The sequence below is a fragment of the Nelumbo nucifera genome, chromosome 3 (genome assembly GCF_055504915.1).
Source record: "Nelumbo nucifera cultivar China Antique chromosome 3, China Antique-T2T, whole genome shotgun sequence".
Lineage (NCBI taxonomy): Eukaryota > Viridiplantae > Streptophyta > Magnoliopsida > Proteales > Nelumbonaceae > Nelumbo > Nelumbo nucifera.
The window spans coordinates 62241994-62269672 of record NC_142651.1 but is presented as its reverse complement, the minus strand read 5'-3'; the positions used below and the strand labels follow the sequence as shown (position 1 = coordinate 62269672).

Here is a 27679-nt window from a genome sequence, read left to right as displayed (position 1 = left end):
TTTATTTGTCTTTTTTAAGAATTTATTCTTTTATTTGCATTTATAATCTTCAGTATAGAGAAAGTAAGGTAAGAACGTTCTTGTTTTCATTTTAGAATTTGGGCTTATTTTTCTTCTCATATCTTTTTATTTTCTCCTTTTCTTTGATTTTTGTTTTTGGGATGGGTTCGATTTATTTATCTTTTTTAACATTTATTTGTTTATTTATATTTATAATCTTCTGCATAGAGAAAGAAAAGGAAGGTTTCTTCAAATTTTCTTATTTGGGTTTATTCTTCTTCTTCTTATATTTTTCATTTTTTATAATATCAAGTGGTAAAATGGTTGATATATAGAACAACAAAGAAATGATTTCATGGTTTTTTGTCTTCCATGAAAGTAGAATAAGAGTAAGGACATTTTGATTTGAAATCTCAGGTGGGGGGGGGGGGTCATAGTTGTGTTTTGTCGTAAAGGTAAGAAGTTGTGGAGACATGGGGAGACAGAGGGGGTTCATTTCAAATAGCCATTAGAAATAAGCTGTTTTGATATCTTTTTCTGAATGTTTGTTTTAAAAGTTAAAACACTTTATAATTGAACAGTGTCAGGAGGAAACCGAAGTAGGGACCTTGTCAAATAAAAAATAATGCTACAAGTTAATGTCATGTCTTTATATGTCAGTCAGGGGTTGGGCAAGGAGAGTAATAGAGCCTTCTCCCTTATGTGTATTCTTCACTTTCTTGTGCTGTCATCTTTTTATTTGGCCTTAGGTCCCCCTAATGGCCTAAGGAGTAAAGGACTGAGGGGTCTCTCTCTGGATTCCGTATGAAGGATTGGTGGGCATTCTTGTGTAGTAGTACCCCCAGGGGTGATTAATGGCTGTTTTGCCAGATTTTCCGTATGATAGAGATTTCTTGGATTTTGAATCTCTACCTGGTTACAGGGACTTATCTGGGTCTTTCCCAGCTATTTAGTTGGGGTTATTCTCTTTCTGATTCGTGTTGTATAAAGTCAAAATAAGGGATACATGTTATTGTTTATCTGTTAATTTTCCTTTCTGACTGAATGGTCGTTTTGTTGTGTTGACTGGGATTTGCTATTGTTTTTCTTTCTCTGTTTACTGTATCTGGGTTTTACATGTTAGTGGTGGTTATGTTTCTTCTGGGGCTGTGCAGATTGTTAGTTTTCTTCTGGTCTTATAAGATTTTATTTTATCGTGTCATTGATTTTTTGTCATTACACATTGAGTTGCTTCTTTCTGTGTGTCATTGCAGCTCTAACGAGCATTGCAAAGGATATTTGGAACTGTCAGTGCACTTAAGTTATGGTTGAGCAGAGTCGAGAGGATGGTGTGGGTGGTAGGAGGGAGTCGGCAGTGGTCTCCCCTTCCTCTAGATGCTATGAGAGTCCATTGTCCGCAAGTGAAGCGCCAGCAAACTTCAGTCCTTATCCTTCAGCTCTTGCAAAGTATCAGGATGTTGCAGCTAATCGGCAGCTTTTCATGGATACCCTGGAGAAGCTTCATGCTACTATGGGAACTAAGTTCATGTGAGTCTGATTTAATGATTTTATCTTGGGCAGATTTCACCATGAAAGTTTGATGATGCTTGTTTACTTTTTTATGAAGTTCAGATTTTGGTTAATTGTAAACTTCCTTTATTCTTCGTCTAGTAGTCAATGTTAAATGTGAGGTTAAGATTTTAGTGGATTCGTCTATTTGATTAGGAGAAGATATTGCACTTGATAAGACGGCAATGAGTAGATTAACTTTTTCTTTTCTTTATATTTTCCCTTGTTTATATTTAATATCAAAGTTGGATAGCTGTTACATTATTGATTTTCCAGATCATAAATTTTTATATATGTATTAATATTAATATAATTTTTCACTGTATGCTATATGCTAGAAAGTACCTATATATAAACATGTTGTGTTCTCAACTGAAGGAAGTACGAAGTCATAGCCTCTACCATGTCTAGCCTTCATTATTATCATGAAATTCTTGTTGTGTGCCTTTGAATGATTTAGATCTCAAGACGACAATAAAACCAAAAGCTCTTTTATTGGAAGATTATGCCATTCTTTCCAAGTTTCCTTTTCTTCTTTCTCGTTTAATTACTTAAAGATGACAACAACCCAAATGTTTAGTTCCCTAAAGGATGCATCAAGAAATTCTCATGCTGACTTTATGATTCTCACATTTTGGTGTACTCTATGAGACTATCTTGCATTTATCTTTCTTACTTGAGAAAATACTTTAGGTGGTAAATCTGTTATGTTTATGTTAATTAAGTGGATTATGAGCTTTTTTCTAAGGGATAGACACAACAACCCCAATAAAACTCTGTCTTTTATCAGAGACTCTTAAGTTATGTTGATACGCCTTAGTACCACATGAAAGCAGTTGCTCTTTAGGCTGTTCATTGTTTATAGTATTTTTGCTTGGGGAAGGATTTTCTTTTATTTGGAGAAAGTGAAAAGTGAACTTTTTTTATTGATATAATTTTATAATTAAGAGTTTGTTGAAAGATATGGCTACCTTTGTGTTTGAAATGTCTGGGGCCCAATGTCTTAAAAGAGCGAAGCACAGCTTAAGTGTATGGTGTTCCTAGAGCCCAAGGTACAATATGCAAGGTGAGGCATTCGCATGAACAAAGTGAGGTGCCACTTTGAAAAATAACAAAAGAAAAAATTAATATACAAGAATGTGCAAATCTAACCTTCGAAAGAAATAAAAAAATTTCAAAGGCCTTTAGCTAATTAGTTATAGCATTGTGGAGAGGGTAGCAATTGATCTGGAATCCGAAATTCAGAAGGCCTCTATTAGACCAAGAAGTGGAAGAGTGTGTTATGCTTCTGGAAAAATTACAAGGGACCAGCATTTCTAGATCTTCAGAAGATGGTCTCTGGTGGAAAGAATGTAAGGAAGGCAGATTCACAGTCAAGTTGTTCTACAAGGCATTAACAAGAGAAGAAATGGGTTCAGACCAGATAAAAGGAGTATGGGGTAACCCAGTGCCCCCAAGGGTAGAAGCCTTCGCCTGGCTGGTGGCACATGACAGCATCCTCACCTCTGATCACCTGAAATCTAGGGGATTGCATCTGGCCAGCTGGTGTTATTTATGCAATCAGGAGGAAGAAACAGTCCTCCATTTGTTTTTCTCATGCTGCATAGCAAGCTTCATATGGAAGTTCTTTTCCTTCCTATTTGGGATGAGTGTCTTCCAGCCTGTGTCTCCAGCAGAGATTTTCTCCTTGTGGCCAAGCTCAGAGGCAGTATGAAAGCCAGGATTATTTGGAGTTGTGTTCCATTCGTAGTATGCTGGTCCATCTGGAGGGAGAGAAACAGAAGAGTCTTTGAGAATAGGTCAAAAAGTATAGAATACTTGGTAGCTACAGTTAGCAATCTGATTTCAGAATGGGTTCTCAGGCTCCAAGATTTTGATCAAGTCTCCAAAGCCGGTTTGCTGGAAAATTTCTGGAATACCTTTGACTTACAGCGTTGTAACGAAGATTCCTTTTCTACACGAAGTTTTGAGATTGTATCTGGTGTGTCATCTAGACAACCACTGATGTCAGGATGTAATACTTCTTCTCTTTTAATGAAATTTCTCTTTGATTCTTCAAAAAAAAAAGTTAGAGCATTGTGTCATTGACAAGAATATGCAAAGCTATCTGCTTACACTCTAAACATCATAATACAACCTACAATATGGTAATTACTGGTTCAACATCGAGTTTCCTTAAAAAATAGCGAAAAAACAAGTAAGGTGCAACTGGGTTTGGGTGAGGTGCCTCTACAAGATGAGCCTTGCTTGTGAGCCTAAGAAAACCTTCTAAAAACTGGTGAGGCTTGCTTCATTTTATTTACCAAGTATGTCAGTATATGCAAGGTGGAGCCAAAGGGGCTTGGGCTGGCTGCCTTTGTTGGAGGGTGTGGGGGGCTTACCTTCCCCAACAACTTTATGCAGTCTTGTCACAATTTAAGAAGTTTAATACATATAGCTCCTAATATTTAAAAAGGGCAGCCCTTTTCACAAGGCTCTCACAAATGCAGGGTCTGGGGAGGGGAAGATGTACGCAGCCTTACCCCTGCACATACAGAGAGGCTGTTTCCAAGATTTGAACCCTGTTCACCCAGGTCACAATGGAGAAACCCAACCATTGTGCCAAGACCCACCTTCAGCTACTTAATATTTACTAGTTCTAATTTCTAAATATGGTCAGTCAGGTTTTTCTATAAAAAATTTGGGGCTCTTGCATGGGCCGACTGCAGCTTACTTAATTACATTTGTTATCAATGCTGCTTATGTTCTTCACTCTCTCAAAGAGTTACTAAGAGAACAAGAGATCTTAACAATTTCTTGTATGATTTATTGGTTAGTATTATTCAATGTCTTAAAAGGCGTGGGTGGAATATGCCTAGAGGTGCCCCCAAAACGTATTCAGCTAGTGTTGTGCATTTTCATTCTTCTTAATACAAAACATCTTTCATAAGAAAAGAAAAATAAAAACAAGATGAGATCCTCCTTCGTCTTCTTCTTTCTCCTCCCCCCTGTTCTTCTTCCTCCTCATCCTCTTCCTCTTAAGGAGGATTATGTCTCCTCCTTGTGCTTGGGAGGCTTACGCCTCTTACGTTCTGAACTACGTCTACTGCCCCCACATGACTTGGAATCTTGCATTCTTAACCTTTGCAAAATCTTGGCTTCGCTTTTACTGACATTTCTATTGGTGATCTCAATAGGAACCTCTTGGAGGATTTTTACAGTTCTCTTCAACCAGCCAAGTCCCTAACTGGCCTATCAGACAGCAGATGGAGAAGGAATTCAGCCTCAAGTTTGACAGAAACTCATTAGATAACCCTGGAGATGCAGGAATTTGGGGTGTCTTCTTTAACAGGGATGGGAGTGTTACTTACAAAAAAAAAAAACAATGGAGGATGGGAGTATTTATTGGGCTTTCAGTGGGTCCATAGGTGTAGCTGGCTCAACAAAGGCTGAGGATTGGCTGTTCTAACAGGGTTGAGACTTGCTAGACAGTTAGGCCTGTACTCCCTCACCATTGAAGGTGACTCATCCAACACCATCAAGTGGACGATGAAACAGAGAGGCAGAGGCCTTGGAGACTGGCCTGGTACCTGTTGGAAGCCAGGGACACTGCTGCTCTTTTGCATACCATTTTTAGGTGGATCCCAAGCGTGTTAAGCATGTTCGCTGATGGCTTAGCCAAGTCGGGGGGTCAAAGGGAGCCATTGTATAGTGACATTATATATATTGGGTCATTGGGGTGGCAGGCTTTTTTGTGTCACGTACATCTTTCCATTTTTCAGTATAACCATAATTACCTTTTTCTAAAAAAAACACCACCGAGGAAACAACACGTTTTTATTTTCATCATGTTAACTGAATTCCCACTTTTATCACTGTTGTGGTTTTTTTAAAGAATTTTTTTGGGATCTTTTATTTGATAATGAGATATTAAATTTTATAAGTCACCAGTTAGTTGGATTCCATTTTTCTTTTTCTTTTTTTCTTCTGTATCATATGAAAAACTGGATAGGTGCTTCTGATTTGCTCCAGATCATGAGCCTTTAATAGTAGCAAGTTAGTAGCTACATTTACATGGTTTTTCTCAACTGAATATGTGAGGAAGCATAAGATTGTCCTTGCTACCAATTCTAGATTTTGTTACTATGGCTCAGTTTGGAAGGAGTACAAATACAAATTTGTAGAGTACAAAACCTTGTATTTTATATTATTTTGTATGTATTTGCACTGTACATATTTGTATTTGTACCCTTTCCAAATTGAGCCCATCTTGAAGACTCTCTAATGTGGGTGTACCCCATGAAGGTTTCATAACACCAGAAATCGTTCATTGAAATCTTCGTTCCATTTTCTTATGCTGTTTTCATTTCTTTTAATTACTTGAAACTGATAATCTAGTCCAATTGGTTGAACAAGGGAGGCATCCAGATACTCTTGTGTTGCTTTTCTGGTTTCCACAACTTGTTGCCTTTTGTCATAAATGTCTTGCATTTGTTCTCTCTTATGAAACAGTTGAAGTACTGTGATTTGAAAAGATGAAAAATGTACCGTGGGTTTTTAAGGACAGACACCATAATTACAATCAGTGTTACTGTATACTTGAACCTCTAGGTCATTGATTTATACAGCTTACTATTGAATGAAAACAGTCAAGTCTTTACTCTTGAGGCAGTTCATCAGGTGAAGAATTTGTTTTTAGAAGAAAGATATTGTCTAGCATTTGGAGAAAGTGAAAAATAGTAAGTTTTACCAATGTACTTTGACCACTTGGACCATTGAATTATGTTGTGACCTTGTTATTAGAAACATATGGAGCTTACTTCATTTTATTACCACTCTGGTGATATTTGCAGGGACAATGCCTTTAGGGGAGGGGTACTTTGCAATATGGTGCTCCAAAAATTTTATATAATTGCTTCACACATTTGTTCCAAAAGATTTCCTATTGGTCTTTTACAATTTAAGAAAATTTAATATTTAATATGACTCCACAATTTAAGAAACATTCACTAATTTCGATTTCTAAACATACCACTACTGTTGCTGAGTTACCATAACAGGCAACTTACCACTTTCTTGTTTTTTTTGGTAGAATATCAAGATCTATTTATTTTTTTTTATGGAATGAATCGCTTCGCTCGCTCCCCTCCGCTTCGACAAGATCCCCTCTTTCAACTAATGTTATGCATTTTTATTCTTCTTAATATAAAAGATTTTTATTAAAAATAAAGAAAAAAATGAGATCCCCCCTTCCTCTTCATCCTCCTCCTAACCCCCCTTCTCTTAAGGAGGCTTACTCCTCCTTGTGTTCGGGAGGCTTACGCCTCTTGCGTTTTGAACTACGCCTCACACCTCTAGGTAGTGGAACACCTCGCGTCACGCCTCCGCGTTTTAAAACATTGATCATACATACTAGAGCATGAAATAGTCTACCAGAGCAGTTGTACATACACTCTATAGTAGAATGGTGTAGCAGAAAAGAATAGTCATATTGTGGAATTAGCAAGAAGTATGTTGGTAAGTTCTGTAGTTCTAGTTCGTTTTTGGGGTGATGCAGTCCTTACAACAATCTTTTTGACCAATCAAGTACTTTCTCGTGTTCTTGGATTCACTACTCCGTTTAACCTCCTTTTTCCTGAGGGGGGAGATGTTCCATGTTCCTATGAGGATATTAGGATGTGTTTGCTTTGTTCATATTCTTGGTCCTCACCTTTCTAAGCTGGACCCTAAGGCGAAGAAGTGTGTTTTCCTTGGGTATTTAGAAAATCAGAAGGGGTATTGTTGTTATGATCCAATCTCAGGGGGTCAGTATGTCACTATGGATGTCACCTTTTTTGAGGCTCCACCTATTTTCTCGGGGGTTCTCCTAAGGCTTTGTTTGGTTTGTGGGATGGGGATGAGAAAAAGGGAATATTCCAAAAATATTCTTTTTTCTCTTATTTGTTTTGAGAGAAATAGAGGGATGGGATGAGAAAAAGGTGGGATGTGAGATCCCAAAATCGTAGAATCGGGGTCACACCAAAACAGTGCGACCCCGGTGGAAAAACTCGAGAAACCACTGTTCATTGCCTTCCAACGACGATGACGAACAACGACAACGACGAACAATGACAAACAGTGCGACCGAATCTACTTTCCACTGTTTTCTTCACCAAATACTGGCAAGGAACCACTGTTCATTGCCTTCCCCGTTCAAATAGTGGAGGCGGCGTTGGCAAGAGAACCAGGCAGCAGTGATCTACTACCATCGAACAGAAGAGGTGGCGGTGGCAAGAGAACCAGGCAGTGGCGATCTGCTACCATCGAACAGAAGAGGAGATCTTCTACCTTCCTTGTTCTCTGTCTCTCCCTCCATCTTCCTCTTCTCTCTTCTCCCTCACCTTCTTCTTCTTCCTATTCTTCCCGTCTTCCTCCCTCACCTTCTTCTTCTTCTTCTTCCGGTGAAGAACCAGGTCATAACAGTGCTTTTCCTTTTATTTACCCATATATAAAACCAAACACTGGAAAGTTAAATTTTTACGCTTTCCCATCCCACCCAAATCTTCCCACAAACCAAACGGAGCCTAAGAGGGAGTGTTTTGGGGAAGGAAGTGAGTGTAGAGTTATAGGGCAGTAATGCCTTTATTTATATTGCCGTTAGTGTCAGTAAGTTAAGTTAGTTATTTCTGTTATTATTTTAAGTTGCTGACATGTTATGTTAGTAGGAGCAATATTGTAAGTGTACTTTTTTTAAGTTATTATATATAACTGAGTGGAGTGGCAAGCCTATTTCACTCTCTTCTCTGGAATCTTTCTCTTCGACTTCTCTCTTCTCTCTCTCTCTCTCTCTCTCTTCTCTCTCTCCCTATTCCATTCTCTGTTTTGAATTCTCATCTAGAGTAGATCTGATCTTAGTCTCTACTAGACAAGTTGGTATTAGAGCCAACCTAGGGTTTCTCATGAGAGTCTAATCAGGTCGACTGCATGAGAACTTCCTAGGGTTGGAAGTTTTAGCAAGATTTGGCAATTGGCTGGTTCTTGGAGATCATTGGCAGAGTGCAACACCTTTTCAAGAGATATTTGGAGTCTTGGAAAGAGTCTAGTGATCAGGAAGAATCAGAGAGAAGGAAAGAAACACAAGATTAGGGTTCAGACTGAGGATTGTAAGTGGCGGCCAGTGTTTTCTGGGTAAGTTTCAATCTTTTCTTGAGATTGACTCCAATCAAGAATTGATCAGAGTGATCTGGGAGGAGCGGTTGCTCTTTTCTGATTTCTCCTGAATTTTTTTAGGGTTTTCTTCAGTTCTTTTAAAACTCTATTAGTCTGAAACCCTATTGACTGTGATCAAGTTCTGGGTAAGGATTGATCCTTTTCAGCATTCCAGATTGGTTGGTAATGAGTTTTTGAAGATTATTAGACCTGTTTCAGATTTTCTAGGTGTTTGCTTGACCCCTTTCATCTTCCCAATTCGGCTGTTAACAGTTTTAGGGTATCATTTACCTTTATTTAGCATAAAAACCAGTTCTTTGTAAAAAAATTCTTGGTAGAGATGGCAGGAACTGAGTTGAAAACTCCAGGGGAAGGTGTTTTTGGGACTGGAAACATGACTGGAAATACTTTTCAGATTACCACAGTGAAGTTTGATGGATCAAATTACTTGGAGTGGGCCCAATCAGCCATGATGGCTATTGGGGGTAGAGGGAAATTAGGCTATGTGATGGGAGATGTGAAGAAACCAGCCAAGGAAGACCCATTATATGCCAAATGGATTCAGGAGAACTATTTGGTCATGACTTGGCTGTGCAATTCCATGCAGCCTCATATAAGCCGAAATTACTTGTGGGCCAAAACTGCCAAGGAAATTTGGGACATCATGAGAGAAACCTATTCTCAATCACTTAATGTCGCTAGGACCTATGAACTGAAATGTGAAGTCAATAATCTTAAGCAAGGAGACAAACCGGTCTTATTTTACTTCTCTACTTTGAACTCTTTGTGGCATGAAATTGAACATCTGGAGACAATTGAGTGGGAAAGCCAGGATGCATAGACATACAAGAAACAGGTTGAAACCAATAGAGTTTTTGAATTCCTAGCAGGTCTAAACCCAGAATATGACATTGTGAGGCAACAACTCCTCACTAGAGAGAGTGTGACCTTGTCTCAAGCTTATTCCTTTGTGCATAGTGAAGAAAGTAGGAGAAAGGTTATGCTACAATATCAGCCTATGGAATCAGCCCTAACAGCAGTAAAAGCGAAGTTTGGGGGTGACAAGGAAAGGGATATGAAGAAAGAGGACAAGGACTTAGTTTGTGATTATTGCAAGAAACCGAAGCATACCAAGGACACATGTTGGAAACTCTATCCGCATCTAATTCCAACAAAGCTCAGAAACAAAAAGGGGAACGCCAATGTGGTAACTATTACCGATGGTTCTTCATCCTCTAGCACAAGAACCACACCCCTGGACACCTTGGCTGCTGTCCGAGTTGCCCTAACTCAGTTGGAAAATGAAGTTGGCACTTCAGCACTCTCATCTTAGCCACTAGCTACATCTGCTCCTTCCACTTCTGCATTTGCTCATTCAGGTACAAGGGCTTCAACATATCATGCTTCAACCCTAGGTAACAACAAACCTTGTTGGGTTATAGATTCAGGTGCATCTGACCATATGACTGGCTTATGGTCATGGAGGAAGATGAGCCATCAACCAAGGTAACAGTTTGGGATGTGGAGGGAGGAAACATAGACAAACATGTTTGGGGATCTAGCCATATCGTCTGAGGCTACAGAATCAATTACCTAGGGTGAAATTTAGAATTGGAAGCAAGATTAGCTGTACCTAATTTCACAAAGGTAGTGGTGGAAGTACCAAAAGTAGATTGGTATTCACAAAAAAAAAGTAGATTGGTAAAGCCTTTCATACCTATCCTCACAAAGGTAGTAGTGGAAGTACCACGTGTGATGGAGATTGTTTCTTTGTCCTTACCAACACTGGCAGACATATCCTCAATGATGCTACGACTACCAAGATCATCTTCTATAAAAGAATGGTTAGCCTAAGTGGATAGTAGGGCATACAAGTCACAAAAGAAGTTAATTGTGGGGACCCTTTCTACAACAATGTGAATATTCATGAATTGAAGCACGTCTACCACCTACTTCTCTTCCCCCACGGCCCCACCACAACCACCCCTAGGCCGAGTCAAAACCTCTTGTAACACCTCCACCTTGGCCTCTTGCTCGGCCTACAAAAGTTCCTCTGGAACTACTAAGGCTGACCTATTTGAGATAGGGACATGGTCGCCATGAGGAATTGAAACTCTCCTTATCTAGGAGAAACTTTAGATAAGGGTGAGAGAAATTGCTGCCCCAAAATTTGAGCCCTCACTGGTTCAAATATAGACCTCAAATTTGATAGAAATCTTGCAACATCAAGATGACCCCTCCGTTTTTGTTGTACCTTCAAGTAAGTGGATAGGGACTGATAGACATTAAGCTCATTCCTTAAGTTTTTCAAGGAAGCATAGTACTCTTCAACACTTTTATCCCCTTGTTGGAAAGAGAAATAGTTTTGGTACAACAGATATATTCTTGTGACATTGTTTTGTCTGGAATAGTGTTGCTTAGCATGTATCTAAATCTCCTAAGCTGTGTCTAAGAACATAGGATTCACATTGATATGGTTTGATATACTATTCCATAAGGCAGTCATGATTTGGGCATTCTCTTGTACCCACTCATATTCTTCTAATCCACTCTTCAACAGACCTTCCTTAATGTACTTCAACTTACCTCTTCCAATGAGTGACACCTCAACTGGCTTAACCCATGGTATATAATTGGTGCCATTGTGTTTTATTATGGTGAACTGTGAATTCATTAGTTCTGATTGTACCACAACTGTAGGTTTAGAGATACCACTTGATGAGGCAATAGGAAAAGAAAAAGGTTATTGATATACTATTCAAACAATCTGTCAAACAGGTGCTGTACACCTACTTTAGCACAAGTTATAGGTCAAGAAAACACTAAAATGTCACTACTCTTTTACTTGAACACAAAGGGAGCTTCACACACTTACCAATGGTCTAACAATACACTACAAATCACCACACACTCACTACATTGAAGATTAAAGATAGTTGCACCTACGGCATCCACAAAACTGCCCCTCTTTGAACTGCTGAGTAGAGGGAACATAGAAAACCGTCACCAGCTCACAAACTGCCACAACTTGAGGCATCAAATCCTCTTTTCCTAAGGGACGATCAGTCCTTTTGTTCCTCTTTCTCCTCCTACAAAGAGTAGAGAAAGTTCTCTACTTCTAGGGCACAAAAGAATGATGTGTGAACAGTACCAGCCGATTGCTCAGTGCTTTGATACCACGTGCCAACCTGAAAAGTAAAAGATAAAACAATGGAAAAATAAGAAAGAGGAAGAAAAGAAAGGAAAGGGAGGAGAAACAGTAGAGAGAAAGAATAGAGAGAAAGAGGGGATGCCCCCAGTAGCATAATCTGAAGATAGAATAGAAGAAATAACAGTGAAAAAGACAAATCTGCCCCTTCCGACCAACTTTAACACACTCCAAAGAGCCTTATTCTTCACTAAAGAGTGGCATCAATCTCATATGAACACTTAAAGAAATGTCCCTTTGGGCCAAAGATACCATGAGTAGAATTGTATAATAGGTAAAACTATAAAGTAGTTTAACTGCAGCAGGTAAAGCTATGCAATAGGCGATCTCTTTTCAGTCCCTCCTTTCACACTCTCCCTCAAATTGATATATGGAATTCCTTAGCCCATCATTGGTTTGACAGAAAATAAAGAGGGAAACAGCCTTAGGTAACAAGATGTTCATTTTGATTGTGTCATGGATTTGGTAAGTATGTTAGCTAGCTGGATGGCAGAAGCTATGTGAGGAAAAGTGATGGTGCCAGCAAGGAACTGGTTCCCAATAAGATGGAAATGAAGCTCAAGATGTTTTATTCATTCTTGAAAGAATAGATTGAAGACAATGCATGGCACTTATGTTATCAGCATACGTCAGTGTAAGGTTGGAGACTGCCAGACCAAAATCTTGAAGAAGAGCCATTACCAAATAATCTTGTCATTGTTTTGAAGCCAAGGTGCTAGGATCTTTTGATGTGTGAGGCATAAACCTTAAGGCAGGTCCAAGCCTTGTGACATCTCATTATTTCAAGAAATCATGAACTAAAAGGAGAAAAAAGTGTTGAACTATGCAGAGGTCTATTATTTTTATATGGGAAAAATGTATAGATGAGTGACTTGTCATATAAAAAAGGACTACAGTAGTAAGATTTTTCTTACTAGTCCATTTGTAAGCTCTTAATGTAAATTAAAACCAACACAAACTCGGAAATCTTATAATTGCTCTTTAAATTGTTTTGGTGGTGAGAACCTTACTCCAATTAATGTATGAAATACGTGTTCTTGACATATGGTACAAAGTGTGGTTCATGTGCATTGCATTTTTTGTGAGTTTGAGTGAACATACACCCAAGAATGTGTCTCTGTTTTTAGCTGACGTGGCATTTTGTAAAAATAAGAAAACAAAACATTTGTGTTGAACTCTGCCAATGTGTGTAAAGTTGGAGGATAAACATTTTCATTTGTCCCAGTACATGTCAAGTCCAAAAGGAAAAGAAAGGAAATAATAGAAATTTTTTTGTATTCAAATTTGTTATCGATTTATTAGACAACTTTTTAACAGTTTTTTTTTTTTGCTCATGAGTCATGACATAAAATACCTGTGAGTCTTGGGTTTCACCTTTCTGATATTAATTTTCTATGTTTTCTATGGATATTCTATTTCTAGGATCCCTATTATAGGGGGAAAGGAGCTAGACTTGCATCGACTCTTTGTGGAGGTGACTTCAAGAGGCGGGATTGAGAAGGTTAGAAGAAATGGTTTACTATTGTTTATTTCTCCCCTTAATTATTCTAATCATGATATATGTTGTGGATGACATGTGTGAGAACTCCAAAGCTGTTGGTATTTTTTTTGATAAATGGTTAAAACTCTATTAAAAGGAGGAAATCATTCTTCAAAACAGGATACAAAGGCCACATAAGCCACAAATAAAATGTCAAGCAAAGCATATAATGTGAACAGCCCACAGATATATCATTATGGCAATGTGTTAAAGGAGTCATCCCATAAGATTTGATGCCAATGAGTTGACAGGGAGGAAAACTGCAAGCCTGTGAATTCCTTGTGAGTGCTCACCCACTGGAAAAGAGACCAGTCCGTTCTTCTTAGAACAGCTTCCAGTGCGGAGGTTTTTGCATTGAACACTCTCTCATTGCACTCTTTCCACAGGAATCAGCTTCCAAAAGGGTGGTCCCTCTTTTGCTAAAAGCCTTACACCTCCATGCTGCAAATAGAGACTCTACATTATACATCTTTGGGAAGAGCTGTGCTTACCCCGAACAACTTGAGGAAATGTATTCATGCACAGAAAGAAAACTTGCAAAGCATTAACAAATACTGCATTGATTCCTCAATCCTCATCAAGGCCACAAAGCTTGCATTGGTTGGGAATGATCATCCCTCTCAAATGAAGATTGTTAGCTGTGAAAATTCTGTCTAAGATAGCAGTCCGCAGAAAAAAAGATGGTTCTGGATGGAGCTGTGGTTGACCAGATCCTGCACCAATCCTTGGGAGGGCCCACCTGGCTATTCAGCTTGTTGAAAAAAGATTTAACTGTAAAGGAGCAATTGCTGGAATCCACCCACTGGATCTGATCATCACTTTTTGGCCTGATTTGGATTTGTGGTATGGTGTTGAGGAGACTTAAATCTCAGCCTCTTCCCAATCTTGAATGTTTCTGCACAAGCTGGGAGACCAAACTGCATTACCCACAAGGGCTGCAATCAGTGCATACTTTTTCTTGATTGTTACATCCTTGTTCACAGCCAAATTAAAAATCTGAGGGTGGGATAAACTTAGAGGAGAGCTGCACCTTTTTTCTTTCCAATATAGGATGTGTTCTCCATATCCTGCTGTGAAATTTATGTTCTGCAGGAATTCCTCCTTGAGTTTCATTATCCCTTTCCATATGCTTGTCCCATAAGAATCATTGACTGCATCAGTGGTCCAGTCAGCATTTCCATATTTGCATTGAATGATTCTCCTGTGGAGTTCATTCCTCTGCATACTATATACCATCACCATTTTCCCAAGAGGGCTTTATTCATCTTCTGGAGGGGTTTTAGGTAATACCCCCTCTCATTATTGGCCTACAAACCTACTTCCATGCCACAAGGTGAACTTTTTTCATCATTAACATCATACTACAATGCCATGACTTCCTAGGCCACTAAATGGGCTGACTGGAATACCTTATCATGTCTTAAATTTGCATGTTGGGGGATTGTATTGTGATTCATGATATCATATGATATATAAGTTAACTTCGAGTGAAAATTAAGGATTTCAGACCATGGGTCACGATTTCGATATTGATGGACATTTCGCCATGTATAGATGGGGAAATTTTAAATACTAGTGGGGTACCCCGAGGCTACTCAGCTTCTGTACTGTTTCTCATCTTAATTTTCTTAATGAAATTACCATTACTGATAAAAAATTGGGATATTTCACCAAGTTTACTAAGACATTTGGAAAGTCTAAAAAATCAGAAAATTTTCTTGAAACATGAAATTAGTTAATAAACCTTCAAGCAATCATTAGAAGAAGTATAACTGCATATTAAAGCACTAAAAAACCATAACAAACAATTGTATAGATCAAATAAAAGAATATTGAGAGACTTAAATAGGCTCTTTCTCTTTGTCGCCCTTTTATTCTTTGTCATATTCTCTTCATTACATATGTCATTTATGTCATTTACTTGCCAATTTAACTTGTCCGTTTTATATTACTATATGTTTTGATTAGATTTAGAACCCTCTTTGGTAGTTGTATGCATTTTTTTTTTCTTTTGAATTATAGTGACTTTGTGAGTCCTATCAAAATAATAAACCAATCATTCAATCACTAATTCACCATTGGTTCTTTTAGGAAAATATTTTTTAAAAATATGATGATTTTAATGAAATATAAAAAAAAATTTAATAACATTCTAGAATTTAAACCAGAAATTTATAGACTATCAATGGAATCTGAAATATCACTGACATATTGGAAAATATTGGAGATATTAGGAAAAAAAGATTCTTGGAAATTTCATATCTCCATCTAATGGGGAGAGTTTGGGGAGCTTTACAAAATCCTGCAGATATATATTTTCTTTTTTGATAGATAATCCTGCAGATATTTATAACCAAGTATTTTTGTTTGAGGACTAGCCCTAGCACATTCATGGATCTTATCAAGTCTTGATTTTAAAACATGAAAAATTGTAGTAGCTTAGACCAAATGATATAATACTCTATCAAGAATTCAAGATCTATATCTTCTGCCTGGTTGTAAAAGCACACATCTTTGGAATTGTCTGTGATCTTTTAGAGCCGTAGACTAGCATCAAGTAACCCTTTTTTCTGGTGTCATTGTCATCCATTCAAGTAACTCCTTTTTCCTGGTCGCCGCACATCTTTGGTATAATCATTTTATAAACTCCTTTTTCCTGGTGCATTCTTTTTAGAGCCAAAGACTGGCATTAAGTAACTTCTAGTTCATGGTATAAACATAGCATGTAGGATGGATATGCTGGTTGCCATAGGAAGTCAATGCCAGCCTCAATAGTGAATACAAATTCATGTGTCGAAACATTAATTTGTCAGCCACATTCTTGTTCTCTTGAGATCCTCTTTGAGAATGTATGGAAAGAGTTTAGACAATATAAACAGAATTTAATGGTCAGGATTCAAAGGAAGTTCAATTAATAATTCTAACAATCAACTTGATTTGTCAAATTGCTCTTCCAGAAAGACTGAAAAAACCAAAACAAATAACTCCCTAAATGCTATGTCCAAACAAAGGAAACTTTGTCATGGGATGGTTTCACTCCAATCTATTGTATACTCTCAAGCTCTAGGAAGGCTATCAATAAAAATTGAACAATCTTGAAGACTAGCCAAACATAACTGATAATCTGCAACCCTTGGAATGTCCAAAGATGACATCAACCTCAATGCTTGTAACTTGTAAGAACACAATGTACAATTCAGGCATCATGCTCCATACAACATGAATAAACTAGCACCTCCTTATACCTGATTGACACAGATTCATCTAACATTAGCAGCGGTAGTTTCTGTGTCATCACATTTGTCCTTGTGGCTCAATTTGGAAGGAGTACAAATACAGAAATGTACAGTACAAATACATTCAAAATAATACAAAATACAAAGTTTTAAATTCTATATATTTGTATTTGTACTTTTTCCAAACTAAGCCTATGAAAAAAAAGGTGGAACCTGACAAACCTAACCAAATTGTCCAACAGTAGATGAATTGAGAAAACCTAAAGGATGCTAAGGTGTATTTGTAATTGAAAGTTCAATTGATTTGGTAAAGGTTGTGAACATAGAGGTCAAAGTGAGCAAGTCACTGGATTTATTTATTTAGGGGTAGATGAATTCGCTAGGAAGAAATTTAAAGAATAGGAAGAGAAATATCCAATGCCTTTGAGAAGATTGATGCAGGCCCTGATGAAAACTTTTCAAAGTTGAAGACAGTCATGATGGGTAGAGATCAATTGGACTTGCAAGAGATGTCAATCAAAAGGGTGAAGATTTGTGAGGAAAGCTTTTTTGGAGGTGGAGAGGGGTGAGGAGGTTAAGTTTGGATGATCTTGGTTTAAGTAGGAAGTGTTAGGTTGAGTGTTGTACATTGAGGTTGGATGGGTTTGGTACTTTGGTGAAAGGTTGAAGGGGTGGAGTTTTGTTTGATTTCGCAGAGAAGTATGCTCTCAGGTTTGTTTGGCTTAATGCTGAGTAGATACCCGAATTTTTGGTTTTTTGTCTTCTTTTGGTCCTTTGGTGGGAGTTGGCTGTCTTTTGTAGGGGTTGAATTCTTTGTGTTTGGGGTTGGTTCTTTTGTGTTTGTTTCTTTTTTCCTGTGGTTCAACTTGGTGATATTTCGTCACTGGTTGATGTATGCTGCTGCTCTTTTAATAATTTTGTTCTTTATTTATATTCAAAAAAAGTGAAGATTTGGGTGTGGATCAGTGTTTTGAGAAGAACATGTTTTTGGAATTGGAAAGGATTAATGATGTGTCAAAGGATGTGATGGAGCTAAGGAAGGCTACTCTTGCAGTAAGAAGATTCAGAAGTCAAAGAAATCATTGTAATATCTTGGTGTCAAATGTTTTCACTAGGTTAAAAGGGGGTCTATTTGGGATTTGTACCAAACAAGGTGATGAGATCCAGGAAAGTCTTAAAGAAGAAATAGAGAGATCTTGTTATGTTATTTCTTTTTGGGTTGTTGGATTGGCAGCATTTGTTGGGGTTCTGTTTTCTTTGTTTCTTCTAAGTGTGGTTGGTTTTGTTTGAGCCTGTTGCTTTGAAGACTGATTATTTGGGGCTTAGGTTGCTTGGATCTGGTTGCTTGTTGTCTATTTATTTTTTGTCAGAGTTTGGTTTTTGGTGTTTCTTCTTGTTTGGTTGGTTTTTGGTTTGGAGTTCCCTCCGGTGACTTTGGGTCACCTTCTTTGTAATTTTCTTTTTTATGTTAATAAGTGTTAGAGCTAGCTGAATAAGGGTAGATTAGTCATTTTATTTCTGTTAAGTTATATGCTTATGTGGCAGTCTTAATAGTGACTTCCTGTCCCATACTTAAGTGGGGGCAGTTTAGTCTTTGTACTACTAATTAGAGGCTAATCCATATTAAGGGTCAACTGATAGGGTTTATCCTATCATGTTTGACTGTTCTCTTCATCTTCTTCTTTTCTCCTGGTTCGAACTACTGTAGCTACAGAACAAACATTCCTCTTTTCTCAGTTCGGCTGAACAGCACAAACATGGTATCAGAGCCAGGTTGACAGTAGTTGATTACAGCTTCCTCAACATATATTTCTCAGTTCTTTTTTTTTTCCGTTTTTCTCTGGTGCGAGAAATCTGGGGTAGCAGACTGCGGCACTACCCAGATTCCTGCAGCAACTTCTAGGGTTCAGAGGTTGGACTTCTGGTGACAGGGAAAGAGAACAACAGTCGAGTGACCAAAAAGAAAAGGTTTTTTTTTTTTTTTTTCCGTGTAGAGTGCTGTCACCATGGGTGTGACAGCTATGGTGGTTGAGTAGGTGCAGTGGTGGTGGTCTGAACCCTCTAATGAGCAGTTTCAAGAGGGATTCTTTGTGGTTTTAAATCTGCATGTTAGCAGTACAGTGGTGGTTGAAGTGGCCGAATGTATGCTAAGGCCTGTACTTGGTGATTACAAGTGTGCTTGTGTGGTAGCTAACGAACTTTACTGCAGTGGTTGGAACTGTTTTTTTTTGTGTGACGGGCAGAGCCAACTTTGTAGATTGGAATGGCTTTGATGGGAGATGTGAGTGGTGACCAGAAATCGAGTGTCATGATTTCCTCTGATTTTTTAAATGTCCAAATGACCTCCATTAAACTTAATGGTGAGAACTATGTCCCATGGGCCAAGTCAGTGGAAGTTTTTCTCAAGGCAAAGAGGAAAGTGAAGCATGTGAAGGAAGATAAACCACCTGCTAACTCTTCAGGGTTTATGACTGGGAACAGGAAGATGCCCAAATCATGACATGGTTATGGAATAGTATGGAACCCAAAATAGGTGCCAACTTTATGTTCTTAGATACAGCTAAGGACATATGGGAACATGCCAAGAAGCTTTATTCTGGGCAGGATAATACTACAAGGGTATATCAGCTCTATTAGGAGTATTTCGATCTGCAGCAAGGGAATAAAACCCTAGAAGAGTACTATGTCAGTATGAAGAACCTCAGAAATGAACTCAATGTCTATTATCCCCTCACTCCAGATGTTAAGGTTCAGCAACAACAAAGGGAACAACTAGATGTCACTAGGTTCTTAGTGGGGTTGAAATCAGAATATGAACCAGTTGGGGCCCAAATATTAGGGGGCTCTACTCTTCCTACACTTGAGGAAGTGTTTGCACGACTTCGTAGGATTTCTTTGGGGCCTACAGAGAATCCCACACAGTCTGACAGATCAGCATTTGTGATAGCCAAAGGAGGTGGACGTAGTACTAAAGGGGGAGGACATGCCTCCCGAGGAGTTCGTGGTGGTTCCGTATTTGGCCGTGGTGGTGGTCGTGACTCGGGGGGAGGCCGTGGTAAAGGAAAAAGTAACTCTACAAGGAAGTGTACCCATTGTGGCAGGGACGAGCATTCAGTGAATTTCTGTTATGATCTCCATGGCCCTCCTTCTACATGGGCCAATCATGCAGTAGCTGGTGGGGTTGATGTCAGTTATAACCAACAGGCAGATCTAACTCCTTCCACATCTACATCTATTTCCGGGAAGGAGATGATGAGTGTACCGTGTGACGAGTATGAGCGGTTCCTCCAGACTACTTTGCAGCATACTACTGCCACCCTTGCCCACTAAGGTATAGCTTGTCTGTCATCCAAATCCTCTCCCTGGATTATTGACTCTGGAGCCTCTGATCACATGACCGGGACTCCAGGTGTGTTCTCTTCCCTCTCTGAAACATCCACATCTCAAACTGTTAACCTTGCCAACGGTTCCTCTTCTTCCATCTGTGGTGTTGGTAATGTTGACACAACTTCTCTTTCTTTATCATCTGTTCTATATGTCCCTTAGTTTCCATTCAATCTTATGTCTGTTAGTAAATTAACCAAGACTCTTAATTGCTCTATTACATTTTTCCCTTCCTTTTGTGTTTTTCAGGATCTCAAGACGGGTAAGAAGATTGGTGGGGGGCATGAGGCTGGTGGATTGTATTACCTTGACGGTGGTGGATCGTCAGTTGCACTTCAGATTTCTCTCACTCCTCTACAGTGGCATTGTTGACTAGGACATCCATCTATCAAGGAACTGAAGATACTGGTCCCGTCTTTGAGTCATTTGTTGTCTTTACAGTGTGAGTCGTGTCAGTTTGGGAAACATCGTCGTGTTCCCTTCAGTCCTAGAGTTGAGAGTCGTATGTTGAGTCCTTTTGCCTTGGTCCATTCAGATGTTTGGGGCCCGATTAAAATAGAGTCTTATAATGGTTACAAGTATTTTGTCACTTTTATTGATGATTGTTCAAAAATGACATGGATTTATTTAATGAAAGAAAGGAGTGAATTATTTTCCATTTTTTAAAAATTCCATGCTGAAATACGTACACAATTTGGTGTTCCAATCAAAGTTCTTTGTTCAGATAATGGTCGTGAATACTTTCTTACTTCCTTTCAACCGTATTTAGAACAGCATGGCATCATTCATCAAGCTTCATGTGCATCCACTCCTCAACAAAATGGGGTGGCTTAACGAAAGAATCGTCATCTCCTTGAAACCACTCGGTCTATTCTTCATCATATGAGTGTTCCTAAACGATTTTGGAGTGATGCTGTACTTACTGCATGTTTCCTTATTAATCGGATGCCCTCCTTCATTCTTCATGGTTGATCTCCCTTCTCTATCTTGTTCCCCACCTTGTCTCCCTTTCCATTAACACCTCGTATCTTTGGTTGTGTGTGCTTTGTTCACAATCTGAGTCCTGGAATAGACAAGCTGGATGCACGCTCTATTAAGTGTCTTTCTTGGCTACTCTCAGACTCAGAAAGGGTACAAGTGTTACAATCCCATTACTCGGAAGTGCTATGTCTGTCCTGATGTCACCTTTTTTGAGTCTATCCCCTTCTTCTCGGGACTTGATGTATCCGTGTTTCCACCTTCACCTCCTCTTGTGCAGCTCCCTATTGAATGACCATCGATCTAGCACGTGTATACTCATCGACAGGCACCGGCTCCTCCTCCAGCTTCTACCTTGTCTGGGGATCCTGTTGTTGCTCCTGCCCTTGAACCTTCAGGACTTGATCTTCCCATTGCTTTACGAAAAGGTAAACGTAGTTGTACCCTCCATCCCATTTCCAATTTTGTTTCAGTATCTCGCCTTTCCGCTTCACATCGCCAGTTTGTTTCACTATTGTCATCTATTTCTATACCTAAGGATGTTCGAGAGGCTCTTAGCTCACCTGGGTGGCGGTAGGCAATGATGGAGGAACTCTTTGCCCTTTCAGCATACTCACACGTGGGAGCTCACTACTCTTCCACCTGGTAAGCATGTTGTGGGTTGTAAATGGGTGTATACTGTTAAATACTTGCCAGATGGTAGTGTGGAGCGTCTAAAGGCCAGACTTGTTGCTAAAGGTTATTCCCAGTTGTATGGAGTGGACTATATGGAGACCTCTCCAGTGGCTAAGATTGGCTCTGTCCGCGTCTTAATTTCCCTGGCAGTTATGTATGATTGGCCTTTGTTTCAAATTGACATTAAAAATGGAGCAACCACCTGGGTTTGTTGCTCAGGGGGAGGATGGTAAGGTGTGCAGACTGAAAAAGGCAATTTGTGGGTTGAAACAATCGCCTTGTGCTTGGTTTGGGAAGTTTAGTGAAGTGGTGAAGAGCTTTGGAATGAAACAATGCCAGGTTGACCACTCGGTGTTCAGCTATGATTCAGAAGCCGGAAAGATTTTATTAGTGGTCTATGTGGATGATATTGTCATAACTGGTAGTGACAAGTTGGGGATCGATAAACTAAAGGTCTTTCTGCAAAATCATTTGCAAACAAAAGACCTTGGGACATTGAAGTATTTATTGGGTACAGAAGTTGCTAGATCAAGACAAGGTGTAAACCTGTGCCAAAGAAAATATGTTCTTGATCTGCTGGATGAAACAGGACTGTTAGGTGCAAAACCGGCTGAAACTCCCATGGAACCAAATGCTAAGTTGAACAGTGATACAGGGGAAATATTTGATGATCCTAGAAGGTATAGACGGTTAGTGGGGGAGCTGAACTATTTGACTATCACGAGACCAGGCATCTCCTTTGCAGTCAGTGTGGTGAGCCAATTTATGCAGAACCCTCGGATACCTCACTGGGATGCAGTTCTTAAAATTGTAAGGTACCTGAAGGGAGCTCCAGGCCGTGGGTTATTGTACAAACCAGGAGGAAAACTTGAAGTAATTGGGTATACAGATGCAGATTGGGCAGGCTCTGTATCTGATAGAAGATCTACTACAGGTTACTGCACATTTTTGAAGGAAATTTTGTGACATGGAAGAGTAAGAAGCAGATGGTTGTGGCAAGGAGCAGTGCTGAAGCCGAATACAGAGCCATGGCACACACTACATGTGAACTAGTCTAGCTGAGGAATCTCCAACAAGAAATCGGGTTCTCCATGGATAGACCTATGAAATTATACTGTGATAATCAAGCTGCACTCCACATCTCATCCAACCCTATTTTTCATGAGAGAACAAAGCACATAGAGATTGATTGCCACTTTGTGAGGGAGAAGGTCTTTATTGGAGAGATAAGCACAGAACATGTGGGCTCAGGTGATCAGTGGGCAGATTTGTTTACAAAAGGCTTAAGCTTAGGGAGAGTGAACTATATATGTAACAAGCTGGGATTATATGACATATATTCTCCAGCTTGAGGGGGAGTGTTAGAGCTAGCCAAATAAGGGTAGATTAGTCATTTTATTTCTGTGAAGTTATATGCTTATGTGGCAGTCTTAATAGTGACTTCCTGTCCCATACTTAAGTGGGGGCAGTTTTGTCCTTGTACTACTAAATAGAGGCTAATCCATATTAAGGGTCGACTGATAGGGTTTATCCTATCATGTTTGACTGTTCTCTTCATCTTCTTCTTCTTCTTTTCTCCTGGTTCGAACTACTGTAGCTACAGAACAAACGTTCATCTTTTCTCAGTTCGGCTGAACAGCACAAACAATAAATTTTATTTTATTATAAAAAAATGTAACTTGACTATAGGTATCATGGTATGTCTGCTGTTGCCAGAAGAGAATTTTATAATGCGTTAAATTATGATAAGCAACTATCACTTTATTGATAATTTTCAGTTATAAAAGGAATAATAATTAGTATATTTGAAAGAAAAGAGCATGCTAGTTCATTATTCTATCTGTATGAATTAATGTGTTAAATGTATCAGAATGAAAATCAGATTATAGGTGTCCAATATGGCATCTTTCCTGAAATGGAGTTGCCTTCTTTCATAATTTGTTTTCATCTGTTGTGATTCTCTAGCTAATGTTTGCAGATCATTAGAGAGAGAAGATGGAAGGATGTAACCGCTGTTTTCAACTTTCCATCTACAGCTACAAATGCATCTTTTGTCCTGCGCAAGTATTATGTTTCATTGCTTCATCACTATGAGCAAATCTATTTATTTCAAGCCAAGGGTTGGATTCCTCCTGCTGGTGAGTTCATAAAAAATATGGTTTAGATTATCTCTGCAACTAAAATAAGGGAACATATTACAGCTCCTGTGCAGAATTCATCTCTCATACCAGTTCCAGCTCAAGGCTTGGTTCAACCGGTAATGCCGGCATCAGAATCACAAGCATCTGCAACTCATAAGCGGAGGAAAAGTACTGGGGAGTTCTTGCCTGCAGGTTTCTCCAATCCCACCCCTTCAAAAAAAAAAAAGTAAATAAATAAAAAGGAGAGCAAGGACATATTGTGAACATTGAGAGTGATGGCTTTACATGCAAGAGTAGAAACAATGGGGGAATTTTTTTTCTTTCATTAGGATTCCTCAGTTTTTATTTTATACTTATCTTGCTCCTGCTTAATTACCAAAATCATCATAGTTGAACAGATTAACATGGTTGAATTGGTCAAGTTTTATCACCTTAGAGGATGTGAAGGAGTGGCATTGTAGTTCATAGAAAGTACCAGTGTCTAGGCTAGTTGTTTAGAAAACCTTAACATTGATCATATGGATAAAACCATTTCTTACTAATTTGGAGCTACTTAAGTAATTTCTTCCTTCTGCTTCCAGCAAGTCCACCAAGCTCAATGGTTTGCCCTGTGGTTGGGGTGATAGATGGGAAATTCGAGCATGGCTATCTTGTTACTGTTACAGTTGGCATGCAGAAGTTAAAAGGTGTTCTATACCACACTACGGACCACCCAGATGGCCAGATGCCACAGTACTCTAGCTTATTTGAGAACAATACTGCCAAGGAAAGTGTAGTTCCGTGCCGTCGGCGTCGGCGGAAGAAATCTGAGTTGAGAAAGCGAGACCCTGCCCATCCTAAGCCTAACCGAAGTGGCTACAATTTCTTCTTTGCTGAGCAGCATGCCAGACTCAAACCACTCCACCCAGGGAAGGATAGAGAAATCAGCAAAATGATTGGCGATCTATGGAACAAACTGACAGAGACTGAGAAATCTGTAAGAGAAATGTCATGGGTCATTTTCTATGATTTTCTCTATAATGATATGGAATTATGTAACTGTGCATTGCTTTAAGGATAATCATCATTGACCCCAATCCTCTTTTCCCTTGTACCATTTGTGAAATTCAGGTTTATCAGGAGCAAGGCATTAAGGATAAAGAGAGGTACAGAAGTGAGATGGAGGTATACAGGGAAAGACTCAGGACAGGCAAAACTATCAATAACATAGTTCCTATTCCACATACGTGTGCTGTACCCAAGGTAATGATGGAGGAAGATGTGAAAACAGGAGCTGAAGAAGGTAATTCTTTTCATACTCAAGAGAGTGATAGTAGTTCTGCAGAAATTGATTCAGAGGAGGAAAAATCTGCAAACAAGGAATTGGAAATGGAAGCATCTCCAACAGAAGAAAATGTTTCTGAATCTGGTACTGCAGACCCAGGGACATTAGCTGAGGATGATGGTTGAGTTGCAAATGGATCAAAATGATGGGGATGATAATCAGGTACAGGAGGATCAGAAGGATTAATATCAGAATAAGGTGCAGAAGAGGACTCAGAATGATGGTGGTGATAATATGGTTCAAAAAGTGGAACAGAAAGATGGAGATGATGATCAGGTTGAGGGATCAAGCTTGCCCTTGATGATAGAAAAGGAAATAGTAATCAGTGAGGAGCCTTAGTTTTAACAAGAACTGGTACTCTATAAAGGATTTTCATACCATGCATAGTTATTTCTTTAAAGAAAACTCAAGTTGTAGGCATGATAGCTTTTTTTTTTCATCTTTTGGTTTTGTTTTTTGAAGTTGTATTTTTTATTTGTAAGTTAGGCGTAGGACTGCTATAGTTACAAATGCTTTCTTTCCTAGGAAGAAAGAGCTCATTGTTTTGGTTGATTTTGGACTGTTATAATTGAAAGAGAGTTTAATGCATTGGTTAAGATTTGCACATGGTCTTATTCGCTATGTTCAAATTGATTGCTTATAAAGATGGTTACTATATGCTTGGTCAACACACATAACCAAGGTACATATGTTCCCAACATTATTCTTAGCTGGCAATTACTTCATGTGGTTGTAACGAAAGTTTAAAATATCGACACTATATTTCCTCAAAAAAGTATCAACATGATATGTCTAATACAAGGCATATTGTATTGGTATCTAAGGCAGGGAAAATCTAAGATACCAGAATGACATGGTACCAAAAGAGCTTTGACCAATCAAAGCACCTCGCGAATTTTGATGAATACCACCTGATTGATCACCCCTTTATGATACCGGTTGGTTGGTTATAAGTTTTTATGATATCATGTCTTTCTAGTATCATAGTCAAACCCCTAAAGTAAGGGCACATAGAATGGGCAGAGTGGCGCAAGGCCATTGAATAACAATGGTGATGATCATGGCTAAAAGTCAAAAAGCAGAGGTCATAACTACTGTTAAAAATCAAGAAAGCATAAAAAATATATATTCTATATGTTATAATTGATTTCATTAAGAAATAACTATAATATGGATCCATTAATGATATATTAAATTCATTTGTCTATGAGCAATTTATATCAACAATGGTTTTTTATTTTTAGAAAGAAACCAAAATTAGAAAATATTTTATCTTATATATTCTAAATGATTTTCATAGTTAGAGAACTATAAGATAGAACTATCGATATATATATCAAAACCATTGATTTAATAACAGCTTGATGCATCTTGTAATGAATTTTTAGTAGATTGGAAGCTTAAACATTGTTTGATGTAATATTGGTAAAATTATTGTATGATATCTAAATGTTCTAGACTCCCAAAGTCTTGGTATTGTTGATCGTGATGCATCTTTTCATATAAACTATTAAAATGTGTATTTTTTTATGTATTTATGCTTTACTCATAGTTATTTCAACATTAAATTTGTTGACTATGTGTTTGGATGACAACAGTCTCATTGAGAGTGTTAACAATTTGAACTTAAGTGTGCAATGTGTACCTAGTGATCTTCATTAATTGAGCTAAAATGATTGAGAAGAATTTCAATGATTTGAAATGCAAAGTGGGCAGTTGTTTAATGAACATGTTATTCTCTAAGAAAGAGGAGTGCTACCATAGAAAAGAAATAAAGAAAAAACATTAAATTTTAGAACTTCAATTGTTATCATCTTTTTATCATTTAGAACTTGATGTAATCATTTGCAAAAATGCACATAAGATAAGCTGAACTAACTAACCTCGCTTTAACCAAGACTTTAGAGATTAGTGGTTGCTCGTCCTCGGGCAAGACAAAATTCAAGCAAAAATAAAACAAGAACAAACTAACTATCCTACTGATTTTTAAATTCAACTCTCCTTTATCTTTCTCCACAAATATTCTAGGTTAACTATTGCAAACCGTCAAATCAACACAACCAAGTCATACTCGACTCATTCATCCGTCAATCCAATTTTTGCTACTGCAAACCAGGTAGTAAATCAGGGAAAACCTCTCTTTTTTTTCTTTTTCCCTTTTTTTCTCTTTTTACTAGGAGTGAGTGCATTTTATGCTCCATCTCACTTTTAGATCACTCGGCCAGGTGCATTTTATGCTCCATCCTACTGTTGAATTTGCTGGCTAGTAGATGCATTTTATGCTCCATCCTCTATTGAATTACTTGGTTGGTAGGTGCATTTTATGCTACATCCTACTAATTGTAGCAATGGTAAAACAACTACCCAATTTACTTAAACCTGAATTTCGGACTAGCTTAACTGGAAATGGTTTCGAATAAGTCATGTACTCCTTGATCATATCTCATTACTAGGTTCACAAAAATTTTTCTAGAACAT

At 38.4% G+C, this 27679-nt stretch overlaps 1 protein-coding gene across 4 annotated transcripts; it reads left to right on the top strand.

Moving 5' to 3' along the window:
• Positions 1 to 501: 501 nt before the first annotated feature.
• On the top strand, positions 502 to 25797 carry LOC104609423 (high mobility group B protein 15-like). Of its 4 annotated transcripts, none has more exons than XM_010275734.3 (7): positions 502 to 958; positions 1254 to 1527; positions 13346 to 13424; positions 23715 to 23874; positions 23938 to 24069; positions 24459 to 24853; positions 24988 to 25797. In XM_010275734.3, the coding sequence occupies exons 2-7, from the start codon at positions 1304 to 1306 to the stop codon at positions 25324 to 25326; spliced, it is 1329 nt and encodes a 442-aa protein (XP_010274036.1). In that variant the 5' UTR covers positions 502 to 958; positions 1254 to 1303; the 3' UTR covers positions 25327 to 25797. The 4 variants fall into 4 exon arrangements, with proteins under 4 accessions (XP_010274036.1, XP_010274035.1, XP_010274037.1 ...); XM_010275733.3 differs by having other exon boundaries at positions 502 to 1157; XM_010275735.3 differs by having other exon boundaries at positions 503 to 815.
• The last annotated feature ends 1882 nt before the right edge of the window (positions 25798 to 27679 follow it).